The sequence below is a fragment of the Lineus longissimus genome, chromosome 17 (assembly GCF_910592395.1).
Source record: "Lineus longissimus chromosome 17, tnLinLong1.2, whole genome shotgun sequence".
Taxonomy (NCBI): Eukaryota; Metazoa; Nemertea; class Pilidiophora; order Heteronemertea; family Lineidae; genus Lineus; species Lineus longissimus.
This window is the reverse complement of record NC_088324.1, coordinates 7944175-7971465: the sequence shown is the minus strand read 5'-3', so window position 1 is coordinate 7971465 and position 27291 is coordinate 7944175. Positions and strand designations below refer to the sequence as shown.

The following is a 27291-nucleotide window of genomic DNA, read 5'->3' as shown; positions in this document are numbered from 1 at the left end:
CGTCACCTATTATTACTATATAGAACAACTCCGACATCCCTCAATGTGTACAGCGAGGATGTAACAAATCGCAAAAGAAGGAGCTTTTAAAAACCGATTTTGTGATCGAATGTAAGTCTCATATTTGCAATTTGAGATGATAAGGAGAGAGTATTATGTTCAAATCATTTTTTGAAGTTAGTCTGGTCGTAATCAAACCTATGAATGTCGAAATATCTTAAAGAATCTGTCAAAAATGTGAAATTTTCTGTGCACTGCACATTGACATACATGCATACTGTACATGTTATGTATGCAAAATGTGTAATCCTTCCACTGTGCCAATAGAAGTGCACTTTGGTGAGTTTGATTGCCATAGTCTGCTAGTTTATTGGCGTATGGCAGCCCTGTTTGCGCAATAGACGAATTCGAAGAAGACGAATCAGTGCCAAAACAAATCAAATGTGCACACTAGACTAGGTGACTGACTCGGAACACGTCAGAAGGCCTTAGCCGACTTCGGACAATGCCTAGAGACACGGCGATCCTTTGTTCATTAAGTTCAAGGTGAAACGCATGACTGGTCAGTGCCAAAACAAACTTCTTCGAAATTCGTCTATTCAGGACATGGGCCGGGGGCCACACCCGTGTCAGTGACTGTCGAATCCTCCGGACCCCATGTTGCGGAGTTGTTTGAGTGTTCCACCTACGAACCTCGATCGTGAAATCATTATTTCGGGAATTTACATGAATGTTACACCAAGCAGAGGTTGGAAAAAAATTCAGTTGCTAACTTGCTGTGATGTCCAACACTTTGGTCCTGGATATGATGATGGAACGGTTTGCAGCTGCACCTAACAGACATTTCCTCTTACGCATATCTCCTTCAAAGAGAACACTGTGTTGTGCTCAACTGCTAATCATGCATTATCAGGTGGACATGAGGTTGGCAGTTGAGTGCAACGCAGTGTTTTCTCAGAAGGAGATAAGTTTAAGATGTCTGTTTTCATGTCTGTTATGCACAAACCGTACCATATCTGGGAGTGGGACCAAAGTTTCAAATTTTCATGTCTTTTTGAGCTTGGGAAACCATAAAAATTACCCTACTTGCTGTTCTAACAAAAACCTATGAGAGATCAGAAGTTAGTGTTAGAATAGAATCAATTCAAAGGTTGGCCCCTGCCGTTATTTTCCTCTCAACAGAGCTCCACCTCTCGGGGCACTGGTCAGGAATGGGGCGGCGATTTGCTACAAGGTGACGTCGTCTGATTTTTGTTCCATCAACAGGTAGGACCAAGTTCACTGTGGATTCCATCTTCAACTGATCTGTGATGTTTGCCAAATTGAAAAAGAAGATAAAAGAGGAGGGGGGTGTTGCCACAGATACCAACCTCTCTCCCGCTGGACCAGGGATTGCTAGTCCTGTCAGGAAAGATGGTAAGCATGTTCGGAATATCAATACCACCTCGCAAACCTCATAAAAAGAGACGATATAGATTAAAGTCAAATATGCATTGTTAATTACAATGACGTACAATGTACATTAACGTCATGTTGCCAGTGCCAAATTACATTTACTTGGTACATATGTAGGTTTGACGTTATTAATGTAAGTGTTTTAAAACGATAACATCAAGAATGTAAATTTCATCTGAAAGTATAACTGCCAAATAGTAGGTTGCATGCATGTATATACCGGTATATGCATGTATATGCATGTAAGCAACCAAGCTCTACTTTAAATATACATGTACACTCGTAGCTCAAGAGAAACAGAAATTCGAAATTCTTTGGCCTCAAATAAAAATAGCAATAAAAGCAGATGTTTTGGTACCAGCTGTTTGAGTATCAGATAAATGTTAGTATGGATTAATAATTTTTATGTCACATTCTGTAGTAATGTCATTCACATGCATTGGTATCGCAGGATATTATCTTGATTAGAAAATCTGAAAAACAGAACTACGTATGCAGAATGTGCCTTCAGTTTGTTATTCAGGAGTTATCTTGATACAGTGAAACCATCCTTTGGGGATACCTCTCTAAAGAGGACACCCTCTCTATTAAGGACACTAGCTCTGTTCCCAAATTGGTTGTTTCCATTCTATTCGACTTGACCTCTCCAATTATGACACCTCTCTATTGAGGACAGCACATGTCAGTCCCTAGGTTGTCCTTGTTAGAGAGGTTTTACAGTATCTGTTTACAGTAGGCTTTGTTTACATCTGAAATGTACATTGTATACTTACATCCATATTGATCCGGTAGTATAGCAATGTAGCACTTTTGGTTATGAGAGTTATTTCAATTAAATGTTGCATGTACCTGAACTTCTCGTGTTGCTGTACATAAAAGAGAATTTCATTTATAATACACTGAATGAGAAGAAAAATGAGCTTTTTATTATTATTATTATTTATTTATTTCTCGTACTCTCGTACATTTCAGGAAATTGTGCATTGTGCGCTTACATGATTAGGTGCATTGAACAAGACAAATAAGAGATGTAACACTGTTGTATAATAACAAACTACATATATATTACATAGTGGGGCGGCCACTCATGCGCATGCCAGATGCGTAATTGCATCCGACAGCTCATCTCTATCAAAAAGGTGATAATCACCCCTGTCCCTCATCAACAGAAGATACCTGAGCACGCTACGTATGTCATTCATTTCGAGTGAATTTCAAATTCACAAAAGTGTTCAGGGTCTGGGTAGGAGGTCTCCAATTCCAATGGTGGACGAGCGTTGTGTTCAGTCAGTGCTAATGTGATTTGCTTGTCTCTTTCTAGGTGTTGGGTCTCCATCCGGGAGGACAAGTGGACGACTGTTTAATGCAAATACCAATGGATCCGGGGAGGAGAGTTCCATATCTAGTTCCAATGGAGCCCAGGAAGAGGTAATTATAGGAAAATCCCGCATTCTGCATCAAACACCATGAAAAATGGATGGTATGTCCACTCACAGTGTCACATCCTATGCTGGAGTGAAGTAAAGTGAAATTTGTTTACTATTGTGTCACCGGAACTGAAAGGGCCAACCAGAGACAATCTTTACTTCCAAAATCCTGTCTGGAATGCCAGACGCCTGGCGAGAAGGCAGTTTGTTCCCAATATTTAACTAGCTGGCGGCTAACCAACCAGCCACATCGGAAAGAGGTTACCAGCGGGCCTCGAACCTTCAACCTTCTGTTCACGAGGCGGACACCTTAACCACTAAGCCATCGAGATCAGTGTCACATACTCCAAGATCAACATTGGCCTGTGACAAAAATCATCCAGTAATAAAAACACTAGCTATTTTTGCAATGGTAGCATAAAATGATCGCATTTCCATCTGGTAATTTTGAAAATAGGGCATCATTTGAAACACATTTCAAAAGGAAGGAAATGCACTACAAATGTAACCCAATCCAACCTTGCAGTCAATAAGTATGTGTAAGTGTTATAGCAGTTGGAAAAATCACCAATTGACTGCCAATAACCAACTTTGATTACTATTAAAGACGTCAGATGTCCAATAATAACACTTCCCTGTAAGAACCAAGGTGGGCTCGTGGTCCATAGACCATTTCATTTCTGTCACAAATTGAGAATGAGCAACTTTTCGCATCACAGTTTCACATTTCGCGAAAACTTTGTTTGGTTTTTAGGGCGGGAGCAAGGATGGTGGGACGAAGGAAGAAGTGCTGTCATTGCTCATGAAGAGGACGGAACAAGTCAAAAAGCTGGAGGGTAAAATCAGCGGTGAGTTTCGAGTGAGGTTATGGTTGATACTGTGACACCGGTCATTATGCCCAGGGCTTTTCAGCCAAGGAGTGGAAAGTCCACACAAGCTACTCATGTTTTTCTCACCTGGTGGGGTCTTTAACCTGCCCTGGCATAGACACTAGATACAAGAAACCTCGGTTTTAAGTCTCATTCGAAGGACTGGGGTTTGCATTACCATCAGATTGACCATTTTGCCCAGGGCCTTTCGTCCAAGGTGGAGGAGTCCACGAAAGCTGCTCAAGTTTCTCACTTGGTTGGGGTCTTCTGCTTGCCAGGGCATAGACACCAGATACAAGAAACCTCGGTTTTAAGTCTCATTCGAAGGACTGGGGTTTGCATTACCATCAGATTGACCATTTTGCCCAGGGCCTTTCGTCCAAGGTGGAGGAGTCCACGAAAGCTGCTCAAGTTTCTCACTTGGTTGGGGTCTTCTGCTTGCCAGGGCATAGACACCAGATACAAGAAACCTTGGTTTTAAGTCTCATTCGAAGGACTGGGGTTTGCATTACCATCATATTGACCATTTTGCCCAGGGCCTTTCGTCCAAGGTGGAGGAGTCCACGAAAGCTGCTCTAGTTTCTCACTTCTTCGGTTCTTTTACTTGCCAGGGCATGGTAATCAGATCCAAGGAACCTTGTTTTAAGTCTCATTCGAAGGACTGGGGTTTGCATTACCATCATATTGACCATTTTGCCCAGGGCCTTTCGTCCAAGGTGGAGGAGTCAACGCAAGCTGCTCAAGTTTCTCACTTGGTTGGGGTCTTTTACTTGCCGGCTCATAGACACCAGATCCAAGAAACCTTGGTTTTAAGTCTCATTCGAAAGGACTGGGGTTTGCATTACCATCATATTGACCATTTTGCCCAGGGCCTTTCGTCCAAGGTGGAGGAGTCCACGAAAGCTGCTCTAGTTTCTCACTTGGTTGGGGTCTTCTGCTTGCGGTGTCATAGACACCAGATACAAGGACATGCGATATGAGCCAATAGATGACATATCCACCGCCCTGGTTGCAGGCCTATGTCGCAATATGTGCAATCATGTGATGAGCGAATGATTATTTCGATATTTACAATCAAAATGAGAGTAGTTGCATCTGGTGATCATGCATAAAGGGAAGCCTCTGAATAAATTAAAATAAATTAAAAAATGCACTGCTTATTAACAAATGTCGAAACGGTATGAAAAATGACAGCAGTGCTTCATTGGAGTTTCTAGGATTATTTTGCTGCAGTATTTTTGGCTACAGTATGAAGCATTGTGGGAATGTTCACGCAAATCAGATCGTTATCTCTGAGAGAGGCCAGGGCGTTTCTGTAGGTACTGCGACACTGATTTGCCAGGATGCTTTGAGAAGAAACGCTAAGCAGTCTGACTCTTTGTGATCATAATTTGAATTAAAGTTTGAAACAAATCGTCTTTTACATGACGCACTCGTTAATTGGAAGACGCTTTTGAATCATAATAATTTTTTTGACGGTTCTAAATAATACTAAGTGCATCATCTTGTATGCAAAAATATAGAACTTTGCTTCAAATTATTCACAAATCGGGAAACTCTCATTGATGTGCACATTCTTTTTGTTTTATAAACTCAAAATATTTTTTCAGAATTTGCCGCCACCATCAAAGAGAAGAATAAGACAATTGAAAAATTAGAAACGAATCTAGAAAAAGAAAAACAAGGTATGCTAAAAAAAAATGGTCGCGGCAAAAACAACAAGGTACCCACTGGATATGTGCGATCTGTCAGGCCACTCTTTTTGATGTAGCCACTTCACCGAGGAAATGTTTTCAAAATGTTAAGCATCGCGTGCCGACGTTGGACAGAAACTTTGTTCCAGGCAAAATCTTATTGTGTATTTCATAACCAGGGTTCTCCACAGGGGTTTTCTTGAGTTAGGGTGGTACACTTGATATTCAAGAAGTTTTGTCAGTGTGCACCACAAGGTAGGGTGGGCCTGCAATTTAAGGTAGGGTGGCCCCATAGAAACACTTTACAAAATTATAGAGGAAGCTGCCAAGGAAGGGTGACAAATGGCCTTGTGGGGAGACTGTATATCAGAAAATATTGTTGTTATTTTTATCTGCCACACACAACTGAGAATTTGACTCAAAACAGTGGTGAAAGAGGGAGTCACCAGGCCAGTAATCCCAACTGGTCCCTGAAGCTACATGCACGCGATGGACAAATTAATGAAAAAAATCTTTGTTTTTCCTTTCGATATCCAAGTGTTGTTCTTTTCAGATAATGAGAGAAAAATTGAGGAGATGTCACACGAACATTCCCAGAATGAGGAAAAAATGCGGCTGAAGTTTGAAGAAGAAGTGGGCCAGAAGGAAATAGTACGTAAAAAATTGGACAAATGTGTCATGTTAGTGTATAGCACATACAGTCGTGTTAGTATAGCACATACAGTCGTGTTAGTATAGCACATACAGTTGTGTTGGTATAGCACATGCAGTCGTGTTGGTATAGCACATACAGTTGTGTTAGTATAGCACATACAGTCGTGTTAGTATAGCACATACAGTCGTGTTAGTATAGCACATGCAGTCGTGTTAGTATAGCACATACAGTTGTGTTAGTATAGCACATACAGTTGTGTTGGTATAGCACATGCAGTCGTGTTGGTATAGCACATACAGTTGTGTTAGTATAGCACATACTGTTGTGTTAGTATAGCACATACAGTCATCCCTTTTGAAAGTAGTGTGTTTGATTACTTGCACCGTTGCCACACGTGTCACGATGTTTGTTTACCCCCGTGTTGGTGCAACTAGGGCTGCTGGAGCCTAGTGGAAATAACCCACTTGCCGAGTAGGTTACATCAGGTTAAAATGGCCGCTGCACGTGATTTGTAATAAAAAAGGCAGATGATGGAATTTGCGATGAGAAAATGAGTTGTACCTTCTACGTAGTCTGCTGTTTTTGAGAAATTGATGGAAAATTGAAGAAATGGAAGTACACGTCACTCTGAACCATCAGAGTTACTCGGTCCATTGATACCTCCCCACGTACTCTGTTGGTGTTACAGGGTCCGGGTCGGCGGAGTGGATCCGAGGCTTGAGTGTCAAGATGGTGACACGTGTGGTTGCTAAATGGTGTGATTACATGATTACTGTTGGGTGCCTGGTCTGAGTTTTTGCAATACTTATCAGTACATGTGCAGCCAGAATCCAATCTCCAAAATTGTGACCTCTGCTCTGGAGAATGTACGGTATGTACATCACACAAGCCTCCTGCGACATTGTTTTTAAAGTTGTTTTTAATGTGCGCGCTTTAAAAATCTTGGCTTAGTGCCAGGAGAATGGCGATGCAAGTTATCGAATGTGCTAAAGCTGATTTGAAGTCTGTCTGTAGTATCCAGGTTTGATTTATGCAAGATTTATGCACATAGATAAAAAGCTTTTGATTTATGCCAAATTTATGCATTTAGATTTAAACAACCTTACATGTAGATTTAGTTTGTTTAGAGGACCCAAACCACTACTTTATTCAATGATTCTTTTCGACTTGCCTCAAGTTTTGACTTCACAGTTGCTACCATCATTTTGAAAATTCACCTGTACCGTACCGCACCGCTTTTCAGGAAGTTGTTGATTTGATTGTATTTCAGGAGATAAAGGCAAAATTACGCTCCAAGTTTGCTTCTTTAGAAAAGGTAGCCTAGAGTTGACAGTTAGTGGTAAAAGGTTTAGGTTTAGGCCATACCAATTTGATTGTTCGTTTAACGCCTCTACTCTTTCCACCTCTATAAAGATGTTGGCCGTATCCAACTTTCTGAAATTATATCCTGTAAAGCAAGGTTTTGAGATTTGGTTAGAAATCATCCTGTTAAAAAACTAGAAATCAAATTAGTATGGCCTTAGGTTTATTGGGTTCATTTATTCAAACTGCTGTTTTATACAATGCTATTTTGCCATATATAATGCTTTATAGGTGAAAGTGACTGTCAGTCGTCACTAATGTGCAGTTACTGAGCTCAGTACAGTGGGCACTACACAGAGTGTATAAATGAAAGCTTTACACTTTAAAAAACGGCAATATATCATATATTCTGGGATGAAAACCATGGAATGAAAACATTGCCATTGATATCTGTTTCGGGTGGCCCTTGCCAAGGCAAGGGGTGACATGACGGATATCAGCGATAAAATTTTCATGGTGTCCCACAATAAATCATAAATTGCCAATTCAAAAAGTGTAAAGTTTTTATTGAGACACTCTGTATGTCTGTGTAAGTGAGTGCGTGAACTCTGCAACTCTACATTAGTATTTGACTCGGACTTCTCATCCTTTAAATATTCCCATATGCCGTTTCGCTTTTGAAAATTGCAAACAAATTATAATGATTGTTCTTCTATCATTTTCCCCCCTCTCCATCTCTACATTCGCCTACAGGGAAGGTGCTTTGACACTTTTTGCCCTATCTTTTGGACGACCATCTATAGTATAAATCGAAGTCCATTGCTTCGTGCAGGAGGTTAATACTCTCAACTCGGCTGTATAAGACCAGATCATGTATTTCTTGCCCGCCCATTACATGTTAATCATACATGTAGGATTACCCAAAATCACGATTCCAACCAATGAGGTCTGACGAGAATTTGTATAGGCCTACCACCCCTAACCTGGATGAATATTCTTGTGAATAAACATTATAAATGTGGTATTGGGCGGTATTATCAACCTGGTCTTATAGAGCCGAGTTGAGAGTATTACCTTCATGATGTTCCTTGCACGTCATCAACATATGGAAAAAATGGGTGATGATGTGTATGGGACGTCATGTGAACTGAATGGGTTTATACTGATGTCAGACAGATAAGTTTAGGTGTCAGTTTTTCGGTTGCTTGAGGGAGGGTGTTCCAGATGTGTCATCAGTTAAACTCACTGACTTCAGCACACTGCAGATGAGAGATTTTCATCACAGCGACATTTGTTGCTGTGATTAGCGATTAAAAGATTGCTCTTCTGCAGGTAAAACCAGTAATCACTGTGTTTGAATTGCTGTTTATCGGAAGTTGCAGCGATGTCGCATTGTTGTTGGAGGCAATGATTCCTGCAGACAAGAGATATTGTCACATGCGATAATTGTTGCAGGTTGCTGTGACAAAAATATCTTATTTGTTGGGTGTTTTACTGTGATGAGTAAATGAATGATACCATAGGCTATTTGTTTATTCTTTGTCCGCAACATTTAGGCTATGGAGAGCAAACTACCATGTTCACCCTTCAATCAAACGCAGATCAATAAAAAACAAATGTCAGAGAGTCTGACAAGTAGTTTGCACTCCAGAGCCCAAAATGATGTGGACAAATCATTTACAAATGGTCGTCGGAGAAAATTTGCGGTGAGATACACACGTGGGTACATTTACAGTGCATGTCTCTGTGAGGAAATGGGGCTCTCCCAGTGTTGGAAAATGGGCAGAATGACTGTGAAGATTTTGCTTGAAGAAATTGGCAAGGTGTCAGGCTTGTGAGAGAATACATTGCCATTTGAAAACTTATCAAAGGCTCCAATCAACTATAAAGGCCTATGTGTATAGTTTGAGGACTGCTCGAGTGATTGTCTGATAAAAAACGCATCAAAAAGCAAATGGTGGTGTCGTGAAGATAATATACATCTACAAAGACTGCTCTGGGGGCTTAAGGACAAATCATCCCGAAGGAATTTTCATCCATGGAGCCTTGGTGCCCTGACACCCCTTCATGAAGCGAATTTCCCGAGAATTGGTAACCCCCCGCCCCAGCAGGCAATGGTTGTTAAAATACGAGACATGTGCGATTTTTACACTTTTACATTTCACTTTTAAAAGGTTAGACTTTCATTCTAAAAAGCTTTCGATAGTTTCAACCCTTTAATCGGGTAGATTTCATCGTCCAGCGCCCTCAACTCGATTGTCGCTTTCATCTTGTAGGAGCGATCTTCGCTGGAGAAGAAATTAAAGGAAGCGAACGCATATAAAGATCGTTATTTCAAGAAAGAGGAGGAGAGTGACGAGTTCCAGGATTTGACGAAGCAGGAGCTGGCCAAAGTGAAACATATGGTGAGTGGAGTAAAGGAACCTCACTTAGCGGACACCTCTCTATTAAGGACACACTCTTTGATAAGGACACTGGTTTTGGACCCGAAGTGGTTGTTTTTCCTTTCAGGTTGATCGATGCCTCTGATCAGGATACCTCTCTGTGACAGACAGCACTTGTCTGTCCGAAAATGTCCCTAATAGAGAGGTTTGACTGGGATATTTCGTGGATTATGAGAAGTTTTTGATGTTGAAGCCCTGCTCAAATTTGGATGATCACTGCACGGAGAGCTCACTCGGGTCCAGATGGGATTAAAATCGGAATAGCGTGTTATTTCAGCCCGAGTTTTCCATCTTATGCGCTTTTTAATGATTGGAACTTTAAGTTAATTTGGCAGCCTACAGCTTGTATTTTGCCCTTAATAATGCCATTAGTTCTTTAATGATCTTTGCCCATCTTTCAGCTGCTGAACACTCAGGAAGACCTCTTAGCGTGCGAGTCCCGTCTCAAGGAGAAGATGGACGAATGTGAAAATATGACCAAGCAAATGAAGGATTTAGAAAACGAAGTCGAAACGCTTAAACTTGAAGTTGACTTTAATAATTTAGACAGGTGAGTTTTTTGCACCTTGCAAAAGAGGTGTCAGAAGATGTGTAGCCCATCCAGTTGACATCATCATCATCATCATTACTGGCGTCGTAACCCTATTGGATTTTTGGAGGTATGGAGTCCACTATAGGCTGCCGTCCACCTATGCGGGATCTTTTACTAGCCCTGGTGCAGACACTCGGTCACCAGGGACCATGGCCTTAGGTCTCATCCACCAGACCCTCATTAAATTATCGCGTATTGAGCCTCAAACTTGTTGTGAAGAGCAAGGAATTTTAATTCCTTAAAGAGACGCTATAGGCAGCTGCTGGGTAGGCAAGATAAAGTTGCACAATGTTGCCAATAGGGGTCTCATCTCAAATGCACAGAACGTAAAAACTATTCAGGCTTGTACAATGAATATATTGAGTGCTGAATCTAACATGACCCAGTGCCTTTACTGTGCATTTCAGTCACCCATAGATGGCCAATTTAACCCTGCTGCTCCTGCCTATAGTCCCCCTTTAAAAGCCATGCTAGTTCATCCGGAAATATAATCATGGGTTGTCCCAAGGATCAAACCTAGGCCCTGTTGCGTGGTAGCCAGCGGTGTTAACCACAAGGCTCTGAGGCTCCTTTGATATTACAATTGCACTTTGAGATATGTTTCCGAGTCCATCAAAAATCGTCACGGAAATTGTATCTGTTTTCATTCCAGAGAGAAAATGGATGAGGAGAAACAAAAATTATTTACAGAGACGAACAAGTTTATTTCATCAATAACAAGTCTAGAAAACCAGATATCTAGTTTGAAGCAGGATTTACAAGAGGTAAGCTGCAAAACTGTTTGACCACTTTTGTTCTGTTGAGCCCAGGCCAGTTTATTTAGTACAGTAGAACCTCTCTATTAAGAACACCCTCAGGACTGACAAATTCCTTAATAGAGAGGCATCCTGATTAGAGAGGCTAAATTGAATGGAAACAACCAGTTTGGAACCGAAACTAGTGTCCTTAATAGAGAGGTTGTCCTTAATAGAGAGGTGTCCGCTAAGGGAGGTGTCACTGTATGTATACCTGCAGGCACCTTTTATTACGAGTCCTTGATCTCTATGGAAACACGGTATACAGTGGAACCTCCCTTAGCAGACACCTCTCTATCAAGGACAACCTCTCTATTAAGGACATTAGTTTTGGTCCCAAATTGGTTGTTTCTATTCAATGTGACATCTCTAATCAGGACACCTCTTTATTAAGGACAGCATATTAAGGACAGCAGTTGTCAGTCCAATGGGTGTCCTTAATAGAGAGGGTCTGCTATATTTACATGAGAATTGCTGTCTGCATATGACCTGAAAAATGCCCCAGCTCTCGGTGGACTCATTGATGCGAGATTTTAGTTCGCAGAAAGTAATTTTGTTGAAGCGGTCTGAATATTTCATTGGTGTAAAAAGCTTTCTGGTTGGTCGATACACGTCCGCCACAATCGGTGAAATTGGTAACACTAGAAGCCTTGTTGACGAAAATCGACTTCCCCGTTTTAAAGTATTGTCCGTCGATGAAATGCATTATATTTGATATCATATTCAATGCTTTGTTTCAGAAATGTACATCCCATTCTAGTATGGAGCAGACGCTTGCTCATCTGCAAGATGAGCACCAGACGCTGCAGAGAAATAGTGACGTTTACAAAAATAAGGTGAGCTTTTGACGACCTCAAATAGAGGGCGATAACGTCGTATTGAGATTAACGTCAAGTTTCATTGAATTGGTAGTCGATTTGAACGACCAAACCAAGGTCTGTCGATTTCTTGCATGACGTTCCGTCTGAGAAGACATAACTTTCCAACGGTGTGCAAAGTTGCCCTGCTTTGATTGTGACGTACAGTGAATCAGCTCCATGCACACGACGCTGGGAGGATTTGGCGAGCTTTTCAACAGTTTTCCTCTTGATGGCGCCCATATTATTAAGGCAATGTTGACTTGACTAGATATGCTGCAAGTCCAATGGTGAAGTGATGCCTACCACCTCAGAAAAGTGGCAAAATATTTCACTGTTGACACAAAATATTGCTCTGTGTTGCACTGTGTTATAAGTTTCATTGGTTAAATTTGATGCGTAAAGTGCTTGAAGAACTAATTATGAAAACCATTGTGTAACCATTGGAAATGCAAACCACATTGCAGATTTGATCTGGTGTGGATTCCTTAACGGGTAACTCGTGTCAAATTTCACCATATAATGTTTTAGTTGTTTTTGACAAATGACTACGTCACTTTCTCATAAATCGATAAGGTTTTCGAATCGAAATGCACATTTTCTAGAAATTGATGGTTTAATTTAATCCCGCCCAGACGGCTCGCTTCGATGCCGTTTTCGTTGATGACATCACAACATGAACATTTTCGCGGTCGCGGTGGTTTACATTCAGCGATTTTATAATAAATCTAATCAAAAATGGAAAATTCGAGCTTTACATTTGTGACCAACAATTAAAAACGGACGTATTTCTGCAAAGTTGTAAATAACATCATAGTATCACTTTAAGAATTTAATTCGTATTTGTTGGTTTCAGACCGTTGCCTTACTAAGTGAAAAGGATGAGCATATCACGCATCTTCAGGAGCGTGTGGACACGCTGGAGCAGAGGCTGGAGGACTCGGGTCTCTCAGGGGATGAACAAGCACACGCCCTTAAAAAAGAGGTATGCTTGAAACTATCAGAGAGGTCGAGGGACTCAGGATGTCAAATGGCACGATAACCATCTAGAAATTCTTTTCTAAAACACCGCAAATTTGATTCATTTTAGGCATTATGCACTGAGAATTGTTTTTATTTTGTACCAACTCAAGAGGTCATGGTTGTCTCACCAAAACCTCTGTGGTCAAAATGAGGCTGATACATAATCCATTATAGAAATGAAACACTGTAACCAAGGTGTTTTAGAATTTAAAATATTCCACTTCATCTCTGCCACAGGACTTAAGATGTAGTACCAGCAGGCTGAACCCAGAAGACAAAATGGAAGATGAAGAAGGATAAAGAAAAGAACAGACTGACTGAAGAAGAATCTCAAAATAAGTAAAGTCTGGGCATTGTCTAAGCGTAAATTTTGTTTATTTTCAGCGTGATATTTTAGAAAACAAGTTGACTGAAGCCAGGCAACAGTTAACGGACATCAAGACGACGTGGAGTGACAAAATAACGCATTTGGAAGAACAGATCTCGCATTTGAACACAAAGATAGTTGAGGACAGTGAGGAGTTGATGTCCAGTCAGCGTGCGGCAGAGACCATGAGAGAGGGCTTCCAGAGACAGGTAAGTCTATTAAGCGTGTAGCAGAGGCTAGGAGAGGGGGTTTCCAGAGACAGGTAAGTCTATTAAGCGTGTAGCAGAGGCTAGGAGAGAGGGTTTCCAGAGACTGGTAAGTCTATTCTGCGTGTAGCACAGGCAAGGAGAGAGGGTTTCCAGAGACAGGTAAGTCTATTCTGCGTGTAGCAGAGGCTAGGAGAGAGGGTTTCCAGAGACAGGTAAGACTATTCTGCGTGTAGCAGAGGCTAGGAGAGAGGGTTTCCAGAGACAGGTTTGTCTATTAAGCGTGTAGCAGAGGCTAGGAGAGAGGGTTTCCAGAGACAGGTAAGTCTATTCTGCGTGACGCAGAGGCTAGGAGAGAGGGCTTCCAGAGACAGGTAAGTCTATTCTGCGTGTAGCAGAGGCTAGGAGAGAGGGTTTCCAGAGGCAGGTAAGTCTATTCAGCGTGCAGCAGAGGCTAGGAGAGAGGGTTTCCAGAGACAGGTAAGTCTATTCAGCATGCAGCAGAGGCTAGGAGAGAGGGTTTCCAGAGACAGGTAAGGAGATGATGTCTAGAAAATTGAAGAAATTGATGTACTCAGATTTCACAAAAGGCAGACAACAGTGAAATGAACAACCAGTCTGTCTCAACCTGCCAAGCTCAGAGCGACATGCACCTGGTTTTGCTGCGACAGGTCACATTTGCCATTAAAAATTCAATACAGCACGGATTTAAATCTTCATTCAACGAACCGTCAATTTTGTCGCCGAATCTAAAATGATCTGATTGTCTGTTTCAGATTGAGGACTTACAGTGTAAATTAGAGGAGGCAGAAAAAAGAGGCTTAGAGGGGACAGAATTGGCCAATATTAAAGAAATACAATTAGAAAAACAGGTAGGCAGAAAGTCAGTTTGCGATGCTGTCTTCCTCAAACGAATCTCACCTTGAAAAAATATTTAGTTGAGAGCTGAGCATCAGCTAGGGTATTATTAGCTCTTTAAGCTATTTTGGTAGATATGTCATTTCAAGTAGGAGGAAACCGGAGACCCCGGATGAAACTTTCGCTGTCGAAGAGAGTTGCGCTCTCTATCGCAAGAGTGTGCCATGACCGATGGGGAATCAAACCTGGAACCGTCGTGGTGACAGTCACTGATGTTTTCTCTGCACCACTCCAACAGCCTAGAGACCAGAATCTAACCTTTGAGATTTGAGGCTGTAATTGGAGAAAGCATGAATTGAACTGGGCAGATCAGTCATAAGATGAATGAAAGACTTTGTCCCTCTGTGGATTAGGTGTTGCCCCTGTGAATATTTGTTTAAAATGTTGAGCGACCAGTCGTGTGTCTATTTCAAACTAAAAAATACCAGTATTGTATTGGACCGCCAGCATAGTCCTACCACAATGGCAATAAATACTTCATTGAACTGTTGAGCTACCAGTCGTATATCTATTTCTAACTAAAAAATACCAGTATTTTATTGAACCGCCGGCATAGTCCTACCTCAGTGGCAATAAATACCTCATTGAACTGCCATAAAGTGTTAGTCAAAGCAAACGTTGTTTTTGCATTGGAGGATTCCAATCCTTTATCTGCAACCTTTTCATTTTCTCGTCCACAGAAGCACAATTGGGAGCTTGAACTGAAGAAAGCGCAGCAACACGCATCCAATATGGAGAAAGATTTACGGGAGAAAAACGACGCCTTACAATCTCGACTCAATACGTTACAGAAAACGTTTGATTCGGAAAAAAGTGCATATCAACAAAAAATTGTAAGTGATATCATGAATTCTGATAACCAGTTGAAACTTTACCGTTTTTTACTACAATGTGTTTTAATGACTGTTTTGAAGGATACAAGTAAAACTGTAAAACTTGGCTCAGTTATGAGGAGTCTATATAACTATAAGGAGTCTATATGACTATAAGGAGTCTATAAGGAGTCTATATAACTATAAGGAGTCTATAAGGAGTCTATATAACTTAACTCAGTCTCAACTGCAAGTGACATACTCAATTCATAATGTCCTCCAAATGTGACCCAAGTCCCAAGGGTGTCCTTTATAGAGAGGTTCTATCTACTGTACAATTGAAATTACTGCATGGTAATGTACTGCATGGTAATGTACTGCATGGTAATGTACTGCATGGTAACTCTAATTATCTAATCAGTCTCACACTTTCGCTTCTCGAGATTTCACTTTCTGCTCATTAATTTTTGTGATAAGTACGTAAATAATTGAGTAAGTGGTGTCTAGTGTAGCGCCCATTCCAAGTGTCTTGAACAGGCCCTTTCAAAAAAGTATTCTTACAAGAGCAGGGTCTGCGGCCCTGTCTTGGAACTGGCCACAGAACCACTCTCACGCACTGAGGAGTCAAGCAAGTGCCACATTCTACCAGCCTCGACTGCAAAGTCACTTTGCTCTCATCTTTCAGACTCATTTAGAGAACACGATCGACGACTCGTTGGCCAAGGAGATCGAGACGGAGAAACAAATCACGCAGTTGGAGGACCAAAAACAGGCGCTCAAGGTAGGACATATGTGGCCCGCCATGACGAAACAAGTCGCATGTCGCTACGAGCGTGACAGGTTGAGACGGACTGGTTGTTCATTTCACTGTTGTCTGCCTTTCGTGACATCTGAGTACATCAATTTCTTCTATTATGTCCTGGTGTCATTTTAGGCTCATCATCTGTGCGACATGCAACTCATTTTGTCATGGTGGGTCACATTATGTGGCCTGCTCTGGAATTTAATCTTTTGGGAAATGTTTGTGTCTCAATCTTGGTGCCTGGTATCGTGATCGGGCCTTGTATTTTCAGGATCGGAATTATTTTGATAAAGGCTGATGAAATTAATGATATAATCAGAAAGTGCTGGAATTTTGTGTTCTGCACGGAGCCTCATAACTTTGTGGTTAATTCTGCTGGCTACCATGCAATAGGGCCAGGTTTGAACCTGGGGAGAACTTAGGATTGTGTTTCTGGATGAACCGGCGTGGCTTTCAAAGAAACTAAAATTCCTTGCTCTTCACAGTCCTTCGAATGAGACATAAAACCAAGGTTCCTTGTATCTGGTGTCTATGCCAGGGCAAGCAGAAGACCCCACCAAGTGAGAAACATGAGTAGTTTGCCTGGAGTTCACCTCTTGCTGATGACTGGAGTCACTAGGCCTAGGTTCCTTACTGTTGTGTCATTTTAACAACACTCATCTTGGCTGGGATGAAGAAAAGTCCCTGGAAAATAACATGTCCAAGTTCAGAGCGCACGCTGGAGAAAATGAAGAAGTGTTCTCCAACAATATATGGTCATGTTAATGGGTCATGACAATTCTTAATTTTTTTCAGCAATTTCTTAGTTACCGTCTAAACAGTATACTGTCCTGAGATTTGAACTTGCCGTGATTTCTTTGCAGAATGATCTCACGGCTAAAGAGCGAGAGTGCAACCAGACCAAACACCAGTTAGAATTCGCCAACGTGGAACTGGTCAAAATGACCGATTTAGTAAGTTATAAGTCGGACATAAATAACGTGGTACCCTCACAAATGATTGCGCAACAGATGGTGCATTTCAACTCAAGGGAAGTACAGTGGAACCTTCTTTAGCAGACACCTCTCTATTAAGGACAACCTCTCTATTGAGGACACTATTGAGGTTTGGTCCCGAATTGGTTTCTTTCCATTCAATTTGACCTCTGTAATCAGGACACCTCTCCATTAAGGGCAGCACTTGTCCCTCCAACAAAGCCTCGGGAGACATTGCATCCTGGCGGGGCGACATTCGACATGTTACCCTCCGTGCCAGGCAATATTTATATCTTACCATTTTAAACAATGATATTTAAAAACAATGTTTTGATTCTTCTTACAGAAAAACAGCACAGAGGAAGATCTTTTATCTCATAAAGAACAGTCGGAAAGTTTACAAAAGTCAGTAAAGTCGAAACAACAGAGTTTTTCAGACTGTAAAAAAGGTAATTGAAAACTGGCCAGTTTCGCTGTCTTATTTGGTAGGAAGGTCATCCTGTTCAAAGTGTCTCCTTGTACCTCGCTCAAAATCAAAGTACGGGGATCACAGTTTCTCCGTGGCTGCCCCTTATCTCTGGAATCGACTCCCCAACGCAATTACATCTGCTGAGACCCTCACCCAATTCAAATCCCTTCTTAAAACACACTTGTTCAATCTTCACTTCAAAAAATAGAGGAGGTACTAGCGCTTTGAGCAGGGTGACCTGGAAAGGCGCTTTACAAATTCTATATTTATTTATTTATTTATAAGATGCGGCTTGCATGAGGTTGTGATTTTGCTTTGATCTGTATGTTACTCAATTCAGACCATATTTACCCTGAAGAAGCAGTTCCCCAGATTGCCGAGAATTAGTCAGGCCTTCCAGTCTGATGAGCTGGCCTGTCCTGGGAAAGGAAGAATCTATTCAATAGAGTTGAAAGAATGGTGTCTTTGAGTCTTTCAATGAAATATTATTGTGTTCAACTGGTATTGTGGTAGCACTATCGAGGGCAGGCTGCTGGGTAAGCAGGAAGGCCTTATAAGATTCTCGGCAATCTTGGGAATTGATTATCCAGGATGAAGATGCCGACGGTCGAGTTCGCACTCTTGTTCTAGTTGCTTGAATTTAGAGTGTTGCCCAGCTGCCGGCATCCGTTCGGACTTCTCATTGGGGCCACAAATCCATGCACATGCACCAAGTCTGGTCAAGCCCTTGTGATGTGGACATTTTCCTCTGGTTGAAGCCTGTTATTGTAAGCTTGCAATTTGTCAAAAATAAGTCTGTAATTCATGATATAACCACAAGAAAATGACTGATTTTTGATTGTGCTATATTTTTTCCTGCACGGCACCATGGAAATAGTTCATTGCTAACAGCTCACCGTCTGGTGAATTTATCACATCTTGTTTATTCAATATGACTTCATTATAATTTCTTTGAAACTTCTGAAAATATTTTTCAGAAAAAGACGAGTTTATGATGAGAAATGCTGAGTTATCGCAACAGCTGGAGACGATTCGGCGGTCGAGTACGGCTGACATTCAGGACCTACAGAGGGCGCTACGGGACAGTACGGAGGAGCTGTCGTCTGTCCGAGAACAGCTCATCAAGATGGAGGAAAAGGTCGGTATCTGATATAAACTCTTTTTCTACCGTACACAGTATTTGCCGGGTCCTTACACTGCATAAAATTGGCCCTCCGTAATCCGTGCTGCTAAATTTTCCCCAAGTTCCGTCATTCACCACAATCCCCCAAATTTTTTGGTTGGTCACATCTGAAAAAACAAGATGGCAGCACTGCACTCTAATCAATGAAGACCTCGTCCCTAAGATTGGGTAATGCTAACTATTTAACAATGAAACTTTTTCCAAGACAAGTTTGGATCCAGGCCACTCGGTCTATACGGGGTATAAGCAGGGGTACTATATGGAAGAGCGAGAGGCATAACCATCATCGGAGAAATATTTTGAATGCTCGGTTCTTCCCACTAATGTAGATTTTCTAACCTCTTAAAGGGACAATATAGGCAGCAGCTAGGCAGGCAAGATAAAGTTACATGAAGTCGCCAATAGGGGTCTCTCACATTTCACAGTACGTCGAAATGATTCAAGCTTGTACGAGGAATATATTTAGTGGTGAATCTGACATGACCCAGGGCCCTTATTGTGTATATTCGTCACCTGAAGATGGCCATGTTAGCCCCTCTGCTCCTGCCTATAGTCCCCCTTTAAAAATCGATTTATTTTCAGATGAAGGATCTGGAGAGTGAGCGAGAGTCTGTGTTCGTCAATATCGAGACGGAGGAAATCGCCAAATACAAGAAAGCGACGGAAGATCTGGAAGAACAGCTAGCGGAGAAAACTAAGGTAAACATGTTGTCTGATTCTGAATGTGTCAGGGTATGTTCGGCCTTCAGCCTCCTCAAGGAGTCGAAAAGGTCGGTCCATATCAGGGGCTGATCTCTACAAACTTTTTGCTCAAGTCCGGGGAGCCGCAAGGCCTAGTGGTTGAACCTGCTGGCTACCACGGAATAGAGCCCAGGTTTGATCCTGCGGTGAAGCCAGGGATGTCTGGATAAAACCGCGTGGCTTTCGAGGAGCTAAAATTCCCGGCTCCCTCGTATCTGGTGTCTATTCCAGGGCAAGCAGAAGACCCATCCATGTGAGAAACGTGTAGCTTGCATTGGACTCTTGCATAGTTCCACTGGCCGAAGAATGCGTCACTGCGCCAATAAACCCAACTGGTGCCCAACCGTAGGGCACGCAAAAAACGCTTATCCTGCCTTAGATGTGGAAAACTTAGTAAAGAATGACACCTTGATAAAGACACTTGATCATGTGTGCTTTGTCTTGACGTGAGACCTGATCTGTCTTTTGTACGAGCCGCACGTCCAATGGGCGGTTTCACCCCACTTTGTGCCGTGAGACCCCATCTTACGGACCTGAATTCAAATCGGAAAATATTTTCTGAGATATTCATTCGTCGCAACTTCGTTCTTTCAGACGATAAAAATGCAACAGCAACGCCTGACCGACCTCAAAAAGACGTTACAGCGCGAACTCAAGGTGCAGTCGCTGCCGAACGACGAGCCAGACGCCCGGGAACCCGAACCCAGCGTGCCGAAGCCCAATCAGAATCGCTCGGATCCAAAAGTGCCGCCGAATAAATCGGCGTTAAATTCGAATAATTTTGACATTGATTATTACAATTCACATCCTATGCCGTCGTCGATGAAACTCGACATGGGTCCGGAGGTCAATTTCAAGTATTTAAAACACGTGGTGCTGAAATTTATGCTGAGTCGGGAATCTGAGGTGAGTTATCTTTGTGTGATTTTACGACTGTTAACGGAGCCTCGTTGAGTGGTCATCGGAATGAGCAGTCCAAGGAAGGCATAGTGATGAGGTCCAGGGGTCCTGGGTTCAAATCTCAGAAGGACTCCATTGTGTTCAAGTCCTTGAGCATGGCGTTACGCTGATGATCATGATAATGAAACTATGGTAGAACCTCTTTAGTTAGGACACCCTCAGGACTGACACGTGCTGTCCTTGATGTAGAGGTGTCCTGATTAGAGAGGTCAATTGAATGGAAACAAACAACTTGGGACCAAAAGAAGAGTCGTTCGTAGAGAGGGTGTCCTTAATGGAGAGTTGTCCGCTAAGGGAGGTTGCGCTGTAATCATTAATCTATCTCAATTACTTACAGTAATCAATGTATTTATCTTATCTTCTATGTAATTATTTGATTGATTTTTTTTCGTTTGGCTACGAATTTAACCTTAGACTGAGCATCTTGAAATCAGAGTGTTGTTATCTTCTCCTACATTTCTTTGTAAGTGTATTGCACATTGTGTCACCCTGTACACCCCTTAGGTGTTGTTCAAAGTCTGTCTCCTTTATTACATTATGTTCAACATCAGGGTTAAAACTGAAGAAGAAAAATCGAACAGAAAGTGCTTTTGTATTGTTAATCTGTCTCAAAGCGCTTTACACTCACTCCCCAGCCAAATCAGGAAACATTTCTGTAGAAAACCAGGGAGTGTGATCAGAAGTTGGACACTCATCCATTCGGCCACGGCGCACTCTGTGATACTCATTTCTCACATCTGAGGCTGGGTCTACACAGAGTGCAAGACTCAATGCCCAGCTCCGAGGCCTGGTTTACATAGAGTGCAAGTCTCATTTATCAGCTCTGCGTGTGGGTTTACATAGGGTGGAAGACTCATTTCTCACCTCTGAGGCTGGGTTTACAGAGAATGCAAGACTCATTTATAAAAATCACCTCTGATACCTGGTTTACATAGAGTGCAAGACTCATTTCTCACCTCTGAGGCTGGGTTTACATAGAGCACAGGACACATTTCGGAGGCTGGGTGTACATAGAGCGCAAAACTCATTTTTTTAAATTCTTGCCTGAATAAAAATTGGAAATGATGAAATCTTGAAAACTGAAAATGAATTTGTCGTCTTCTTGTAAACCCTGGTGTGTTTATTTTCTTGTATGTTTATGTTTGCCTCTCTCTCCCCTACAGGCCATGCATCTAGTCAGGGCGATATCGACCCTGCTAGATTTCTCACGGGATGAACAAAACTTGGTGAAAGAAACGTTGGAATGGCGGATGTCTTGGTTCGGGACGAGACCAGCGCTCGGAAAAGGACAGACCGCCAAAACGATTCCACCATCGTGGTGATAGGTGGCGCTAATGAACTAGTCTTGATATGAATTGAGCGCTGATGTCGAGCTGTCTTCTTGAAGCAATATGTTTTTTTAAAGAGACGGACGTTCTCTTGATAGGATTGGAGCTTGGTGCAAATTAGCTTTGATGATCAGTTTTTTGTTGTTGTTTTTCCTCAGAGAAAACAGAGTTTACGATTGCTCCCGGCGTAGACAGTCCAGAATGTTCTGATGACAAATACGAAAGTTTTATGATTTTTGTCAAACAAGAGTTATAAGCCAAAAACCCAATTGACCTTGACCTACTTTTCCTCCACCATTTCTCTTGCCAGGCCATCCACCTCGTGAAGGCCATCTCGACGTTGTTACGCTTCAATCGCGAGGAGCAGGCGCTGATCAGGGAGACGCTGGAGTGGAAGATGTCGTGGTTTGGAAGCAAACCCGCACTCGGGAAGGGACAGAGTGCCAAAATCATTCCATCGTCATAGTATGCTAGAACCAACCAGTGTTAGTTCAGCGTTTTCAGGATGAGTCTTAAGGGTTGACCATACGTACCACCATTTTGGCTAGAACTTGAAATCTAAAAGCGATTAAATCTCTTTCAAAACAAAGTGAATGGCAACTTCAAGGGCGGGAGTCTGTTCTTTGTCTTCTAGAGAAAAGCCTCACAGGTTTTAAACAGGCATTCACTTCATTTTGAAGGAGTTATAACTGATTTGGGATTTCAGGTTCTAGGCAAAATGTTGGTACCTATAGCCAGCCCTTAGTCTGACAGATTCTTTGATAAAGCTGTACAGAGCTGAAAACGTGTTCAGATGTCATATATTGAATCCCCTACCTACATGTAGCCGAGTTTACTATCTTTTAAAAAAATAGCAATGCTTTTGCGCGAATTCGCCTCTTTCCAAATGAGCGTCGCTTGTTGCACTTCGCCAAGCTATAGGGTCAGGCTCTGTTGATTTTGACTTGATGTTGGAAACTTCAAAGGCTGACCCCATAACTTGCCCATTTTATTGCCCCACGAGTGAATACACCAAATGCTACCCTCCAGTTGGCCATTGAATTATTCAACACTCCACTGGCAGGCCTCTGTACTTGGACGTTAAACTGGGAGTGAGGGGCTGAAACGTAGGCCAAAACCGTATGCATGGCCATGGGTTTGGGGCCGAAATTTTGCGTTGCACAATATTTCTTGATCCATTACTGTGCTTCGTAGCAGAAACTTGCAAAATGATAGGCCTACTCGGACATTATTGTGAGAAGCAATAGGTGTGTTTCAAAAATTATCTATACGGTCATATGAAGCTGATTTTCATACATTTTCTAAAAACATAATGTGATACCATTGCTCTGGTCTGTATACATTTTCTCTCCTTTTGATAAATTTTCAAATTGTCAAGACTGTATAAAACTTTGGAATATAAAAACAATTTGTTCATATGAATATTATAAATTATTAGACTCTGGGATGTGTATCTTTAAATAAGTAACTCATTCAGGTTATTTGTTTTTGGAAATGCAAGTTGCCTATAAATTGTTATTTGTCTATTTTGTTATTTTGAATCGTACATGCAAGTGTTTACATATATTTCCTGGCAAGTTCAGACCCAATCTCCTTCTAAAGGCAAGATACAGGGGCTCCCTCTTGAAGGAAGTTGTTTTGAAATGACCATGTTCATGAATTTTGGGAGTTGGTGCAAAATGCTGCTCTTTCATACCTTTTACTTGACCCTCTGGAAGGCTGTACTAATGAAAACATAAGATGAATAGGGGGAAAGGGGGGCAAATCGATTTGTCTTCATTTGTAGAAACTGTGATAGGGGGGTTTGGGTTGTAAATACAAAAGGTAAGGTAAAGTGGTGCACTCATCACGCTACAGTGTCGAAAACAGCTGGTGATATTACATTCATGCACGCAGATACTAAAGCTATAATTGTACCACCTTACCTAGTATTCACAGAACCATTCAACTTGGTAATTAAGATGTAAACATTACCATGGCTATAAGTGTACCACCTAACCTTACTGATATTGGTGAAACCATTTAACGTTAATGTTATTACTGGGGTATAATTGTACCACCTAACTTTATACTTGTATTGGCGGGACCATTCAACTTGGTAAAGAAAAATGTAAACATTACCATGGCTATAAGTGTACCACCTTACGTTACTGGTATTGGCGGGACCATTCAACTTGGTATACAAAGATGTAAACATTACCATGGCTAAAAGTGTACCATCTAACCTTACTGATATTGGTGAACCATTCAACTTGATAAACACGATGTAAACACTTGCATATTTCTGTGATATGTCATCGCCATTGTATCTTCAAATCATGTTCCCAGTCAATCAGTTCTAAATCTCTTGTTAAAAATTTGACTTTCGAACTTGAATGTGAGAATTTCCAATTTAGAGGGGATTTGCTGAAGACTTACTTCAATAATACTAGGCATGCCAAATTTCGTTATGTTTGCATGAATAATTACAGCTATGTTTATTTATAATTACTTGTGGAATACATGTTAACAATGTTCATGGACAGACTATGCCTTTAAAATGGGCCGTAACTTAATCTAGACAAGGGATTTGATTGTGGTCGCGAGGTTTCCATTCTTTGCAGTAAAGAGCCCGCAAACGACCGATTTAAATTGCGGCAACCTGCGATCATGCATCAGAGTCATGACTGCACTTGTGGTCGGAATGCAGCAGCTGATTGGTTAAATTGGAATCACGCGTCACGTTGTTATGGCTCTGTTGCAGGTCGCGGTGACTAAGATCGGTCGTTTGTGCGGCACATTGTCACTTGGTGTTGTTTTGGAATGAGGCCTGATTACAGAGGTCAAATTGTACAGAAATGACTCCTAGTGGATCAAAATCACTGTCCTTAATACAGAGGGTGAAAATCTTCATACAGAGGGTGTCCTGCTGACTGGAGTCTGGAAAGAGTCTCCATTGTATCAGTGAGTAATCATCAGGCCCGATGATGATACACCTTGATAATTTGTGCCAGGTGAATGGCATTGTATTGTGTACACTAGATGTGTATGGTTGTACACTAGGGGTGTATGGTTACCGTATATATAATGTACATACAATAAATAATTTATAATCAGTATCAAATTGATAGTTATCTCTATTATTTGACGGAGGAGTGTTTCGATATATTGCTGGGACAGCTCTAAGTTATTCAGTGTCTGTTGAGGATGTTTTGTTCTTGGATGAATCAGAAAATGTACACAAACATTTCACAAGTTATTCAGTGTCTGTTGAGGATGTTTTGTTCTTGGATGAATCAGAAAATGTACACAAACATTTCACAATCTGTTTGTGCACATTTTCCTTCATTTATCTTTACAAGACCTCTCTTGAGTGCTCTACTCACAAGCGATTATCGCTGCTGCAACATGCAACAAAAGTCTCATCTGCAATGGTCATCTCAGTTACCTGCGACAAGAATCGAGGATTGCAGACATGCAAGAATTATTGTCACAGATCACTGCAACAACGTCTCCCGACTAAAAAGTTGGTCAGAGCTGATCTAACGTTCACCATTGACGGATGTGTCAGCACTTATCTTGTGATGGAAAAATATCAAGTGAGGCACTCATCTTGGAAGTCACGACAGTTCCTGACAGATTTACAGTATTAAAAGGAATCAGTGGAATACTGTTCTAGTTGGACATCTCATTACTGAAGCGATATCCAGAAAAATGTCCCGACTGTTCCTGACCGAGTTTACAGTATTTTGAGGTAAGACTCCAGTGCTAGCTGATTTTACTATAATAGAAAGCCAATTCTCAAGGAGCTCGGGAGCTGTGTCCTAACTGTTTCATGTGTTCCCCATGGCAGCACTGAGTTCTGGTTCTGGATGGTTCAGAGGACGAGGGTACATCATCAAGTAAGACCTCTCTCCTCCATGAAATTGCGCTGTGCCAGAAAGGGAATATTCCGTCTGGTTTAACAAGAAGCTTCATCTATCTTGTGAATACTTTGCTATGGACTTAGCGTCGTTTGTGGGTACTTTTTACTCAGGTACTGCAGTAGGCCTACTGACTTGACCAGTCCTTCATTGCATTGTCAACAAATTGACTTCAAATATCTATGTCATGAAAAATTGATTGGGCTACATAAGAAATGTCTTTGATGTCATCGCTAATGGTTCCAGTATACATATCATTAAAAAGAAACTGTATATGGTGAAATAAAGATGCCGAAAGAAAGTTTAACTGATTGAAAACTAAACCAAGGGAAACAGGTAACACAAATAATTAAAATAAAGAAAGTTTTTCTGTCCAGTTATGTTTGAGTGTCAACTCTTCTAATACCAGATATAAAAGGGTCATCAAACTCTAATACTGGTTGCTGCCTGTCACATGTATCAATTGTGAAATTACGTTTGATCAAAATGGTTTTTTTCCTGCACCACAGTTTCAGTATTTTCTCATTTGTATAATGATACATGTATACGCTGTGATATTGAGATTGTGAAAATAAATTAAAGAACATTAGAATTATCTTCAGTGTCGTTTGTGATATTTCCCCTAATCAACTTTTGATAGTAGGAAGTATTTGAGTTGATGGAGATACAGAAAAGACTACGAGGGGGCCGATTTGGAAACCAAGGGAAAGACCAAGAACATGCAGAATATTATGAGCAGCCTGCCAATGTGCTCTTCCCTCCTGTTCTTGATGAAGCTGCCCAGATTCCCTTTATGGACTTACCTCTGTTGCTAGCATATACAGGGTTTTAATAAAAAACTAGTTTGATAAAAGGTCCTAAAAAGATCAAAGATTAAAGATATTATAATAGCTTATCTTTGTTAACCTTGATCTGTCATGATTTTCTCTTTATCAGCAACTGAATTAAAATCTCACAAAGAAATTGATATCAATAATTTTATTAAAATAAATGCACTACTATTTTTTTTGATGTAATAGAAGATGTTTTCATAGAATAAAACTTTATTATGTAACGTATTAAGGAAGATGAAGATGCAAAAAGAAACCAAATTGATGAGAAGCTACACCACGCGAATGACACAAGACCAAATAAATAAGTTAGAGTGGTGCCTTGTGTTAGGTTGATCGGTTATGACAGCCGAGAAGGCCGAGGTATACTTTTTCAGATCCGTACAGAAGACTAGAGCTTTTGCTTTTTGTCTTTTGTGGGTGTGTTTCCCCTGGGGGTCTGATAAGATATCTTGGCATAGTTTCAAGGCGAATCCACGACACTCTTTTTAACAACCACAAAAAAGACTCCTTTTTAACAAAATTATACTATACTTAGTGTATCATTCTATAAAAATCATCAAAAAACCCAAAAAATTATCCTTTTTGGTAGCATTTCAGAGGCGTTTTAGAACGTTAGTAGCTGACACCCCACCCTTACCCTTACCCACCGGAACGAACTTTACGAAGTAACCGCGGACAATCATT

The 27291-nt window shown here is 41.2% G+C and overlaps 1 protein-coding gene across 3 annotated transcripts; it reads left to right on the top strand.

The window, feature by feature from the left end:
* The first annotated feature begins 53 nt into the window (after nt 1–53).
* On the top strand, nt 54–24963 carry LOC135501362 (golgin subfamily A member 1-like). 3 transcript variants are annotated; one of them, XM_064793435.1, is made up of 22 exons: nt 54–111; nt 1267–1416; nt 2777–2883; nt 3637–3730; nt 5362–5436; nt 5999–6096; nt 7371–7415; nt 9679–9807; nt 10248–10396; nt 11091–11202; nt 11973–12068; nt 12946–13074; nt 13497–13688; nt 14462–14557; nt 15284–15436; nt 16101–16196; nt 17081–17170; nt 17538–17640; nt 18638–18798; nt 19426–19542; nt 20179–20490; nt 22183–24963. In XM_064793435.1, the coding sequence occupies exons 2-22, from the start codon at nt 1311–1313 to the stop codon at nt 22336–22338; spliced, it is 2616 nt and encodes an 871-aa protein (XP_064649505.1). In that variant the 5' UTR covers nt 54–111; nt 1267–1310; the 3' UTR covers nt 22339–24963. The 3 variants fall into 3 exon arrangements, with proteins under 3 accessions (XP_064649505.1, XP_064649504.1, XP_064649506.1); XM_064793434.1 differs by having other exon boundaries at nt 21708–22326; XM_064793436.1 differs by lacking the exon at nt 7371–7415 and having other exon boundaries at nt 21708–22326.
* Nucleotides 24964–27291: the final 2328 nt, after the last annotated feature.

What these genes read in the sequence shown, in the direction of transcription:
- LOC135501362 (XM_064793434.1), top strand. Translation starts at nt 1,311, where the DNA reads ATGTTTGCCAAATTGAAAAAGAAGATAAAAGAGGAGGGGGGTGTTGCC. An exon ending in TGAAGCAGGATTTACAAGAG is followed by an intron (nt 11,203 to 11,972) that starts GTAAGCTGCAAA and finishes GCTTTGTTTCAG; the next exon opens with AAATGTACATCCCATTCTAG. An exon ending in TGCTGAGTCGGGAATCTGAG is followed by an intron (nt 20,491 to 21,707) that starts GTGAGTTATCTT and finishes TCTCCCCTACAG; the next exon opens with GCCATGCATCTAGTCAGGGC.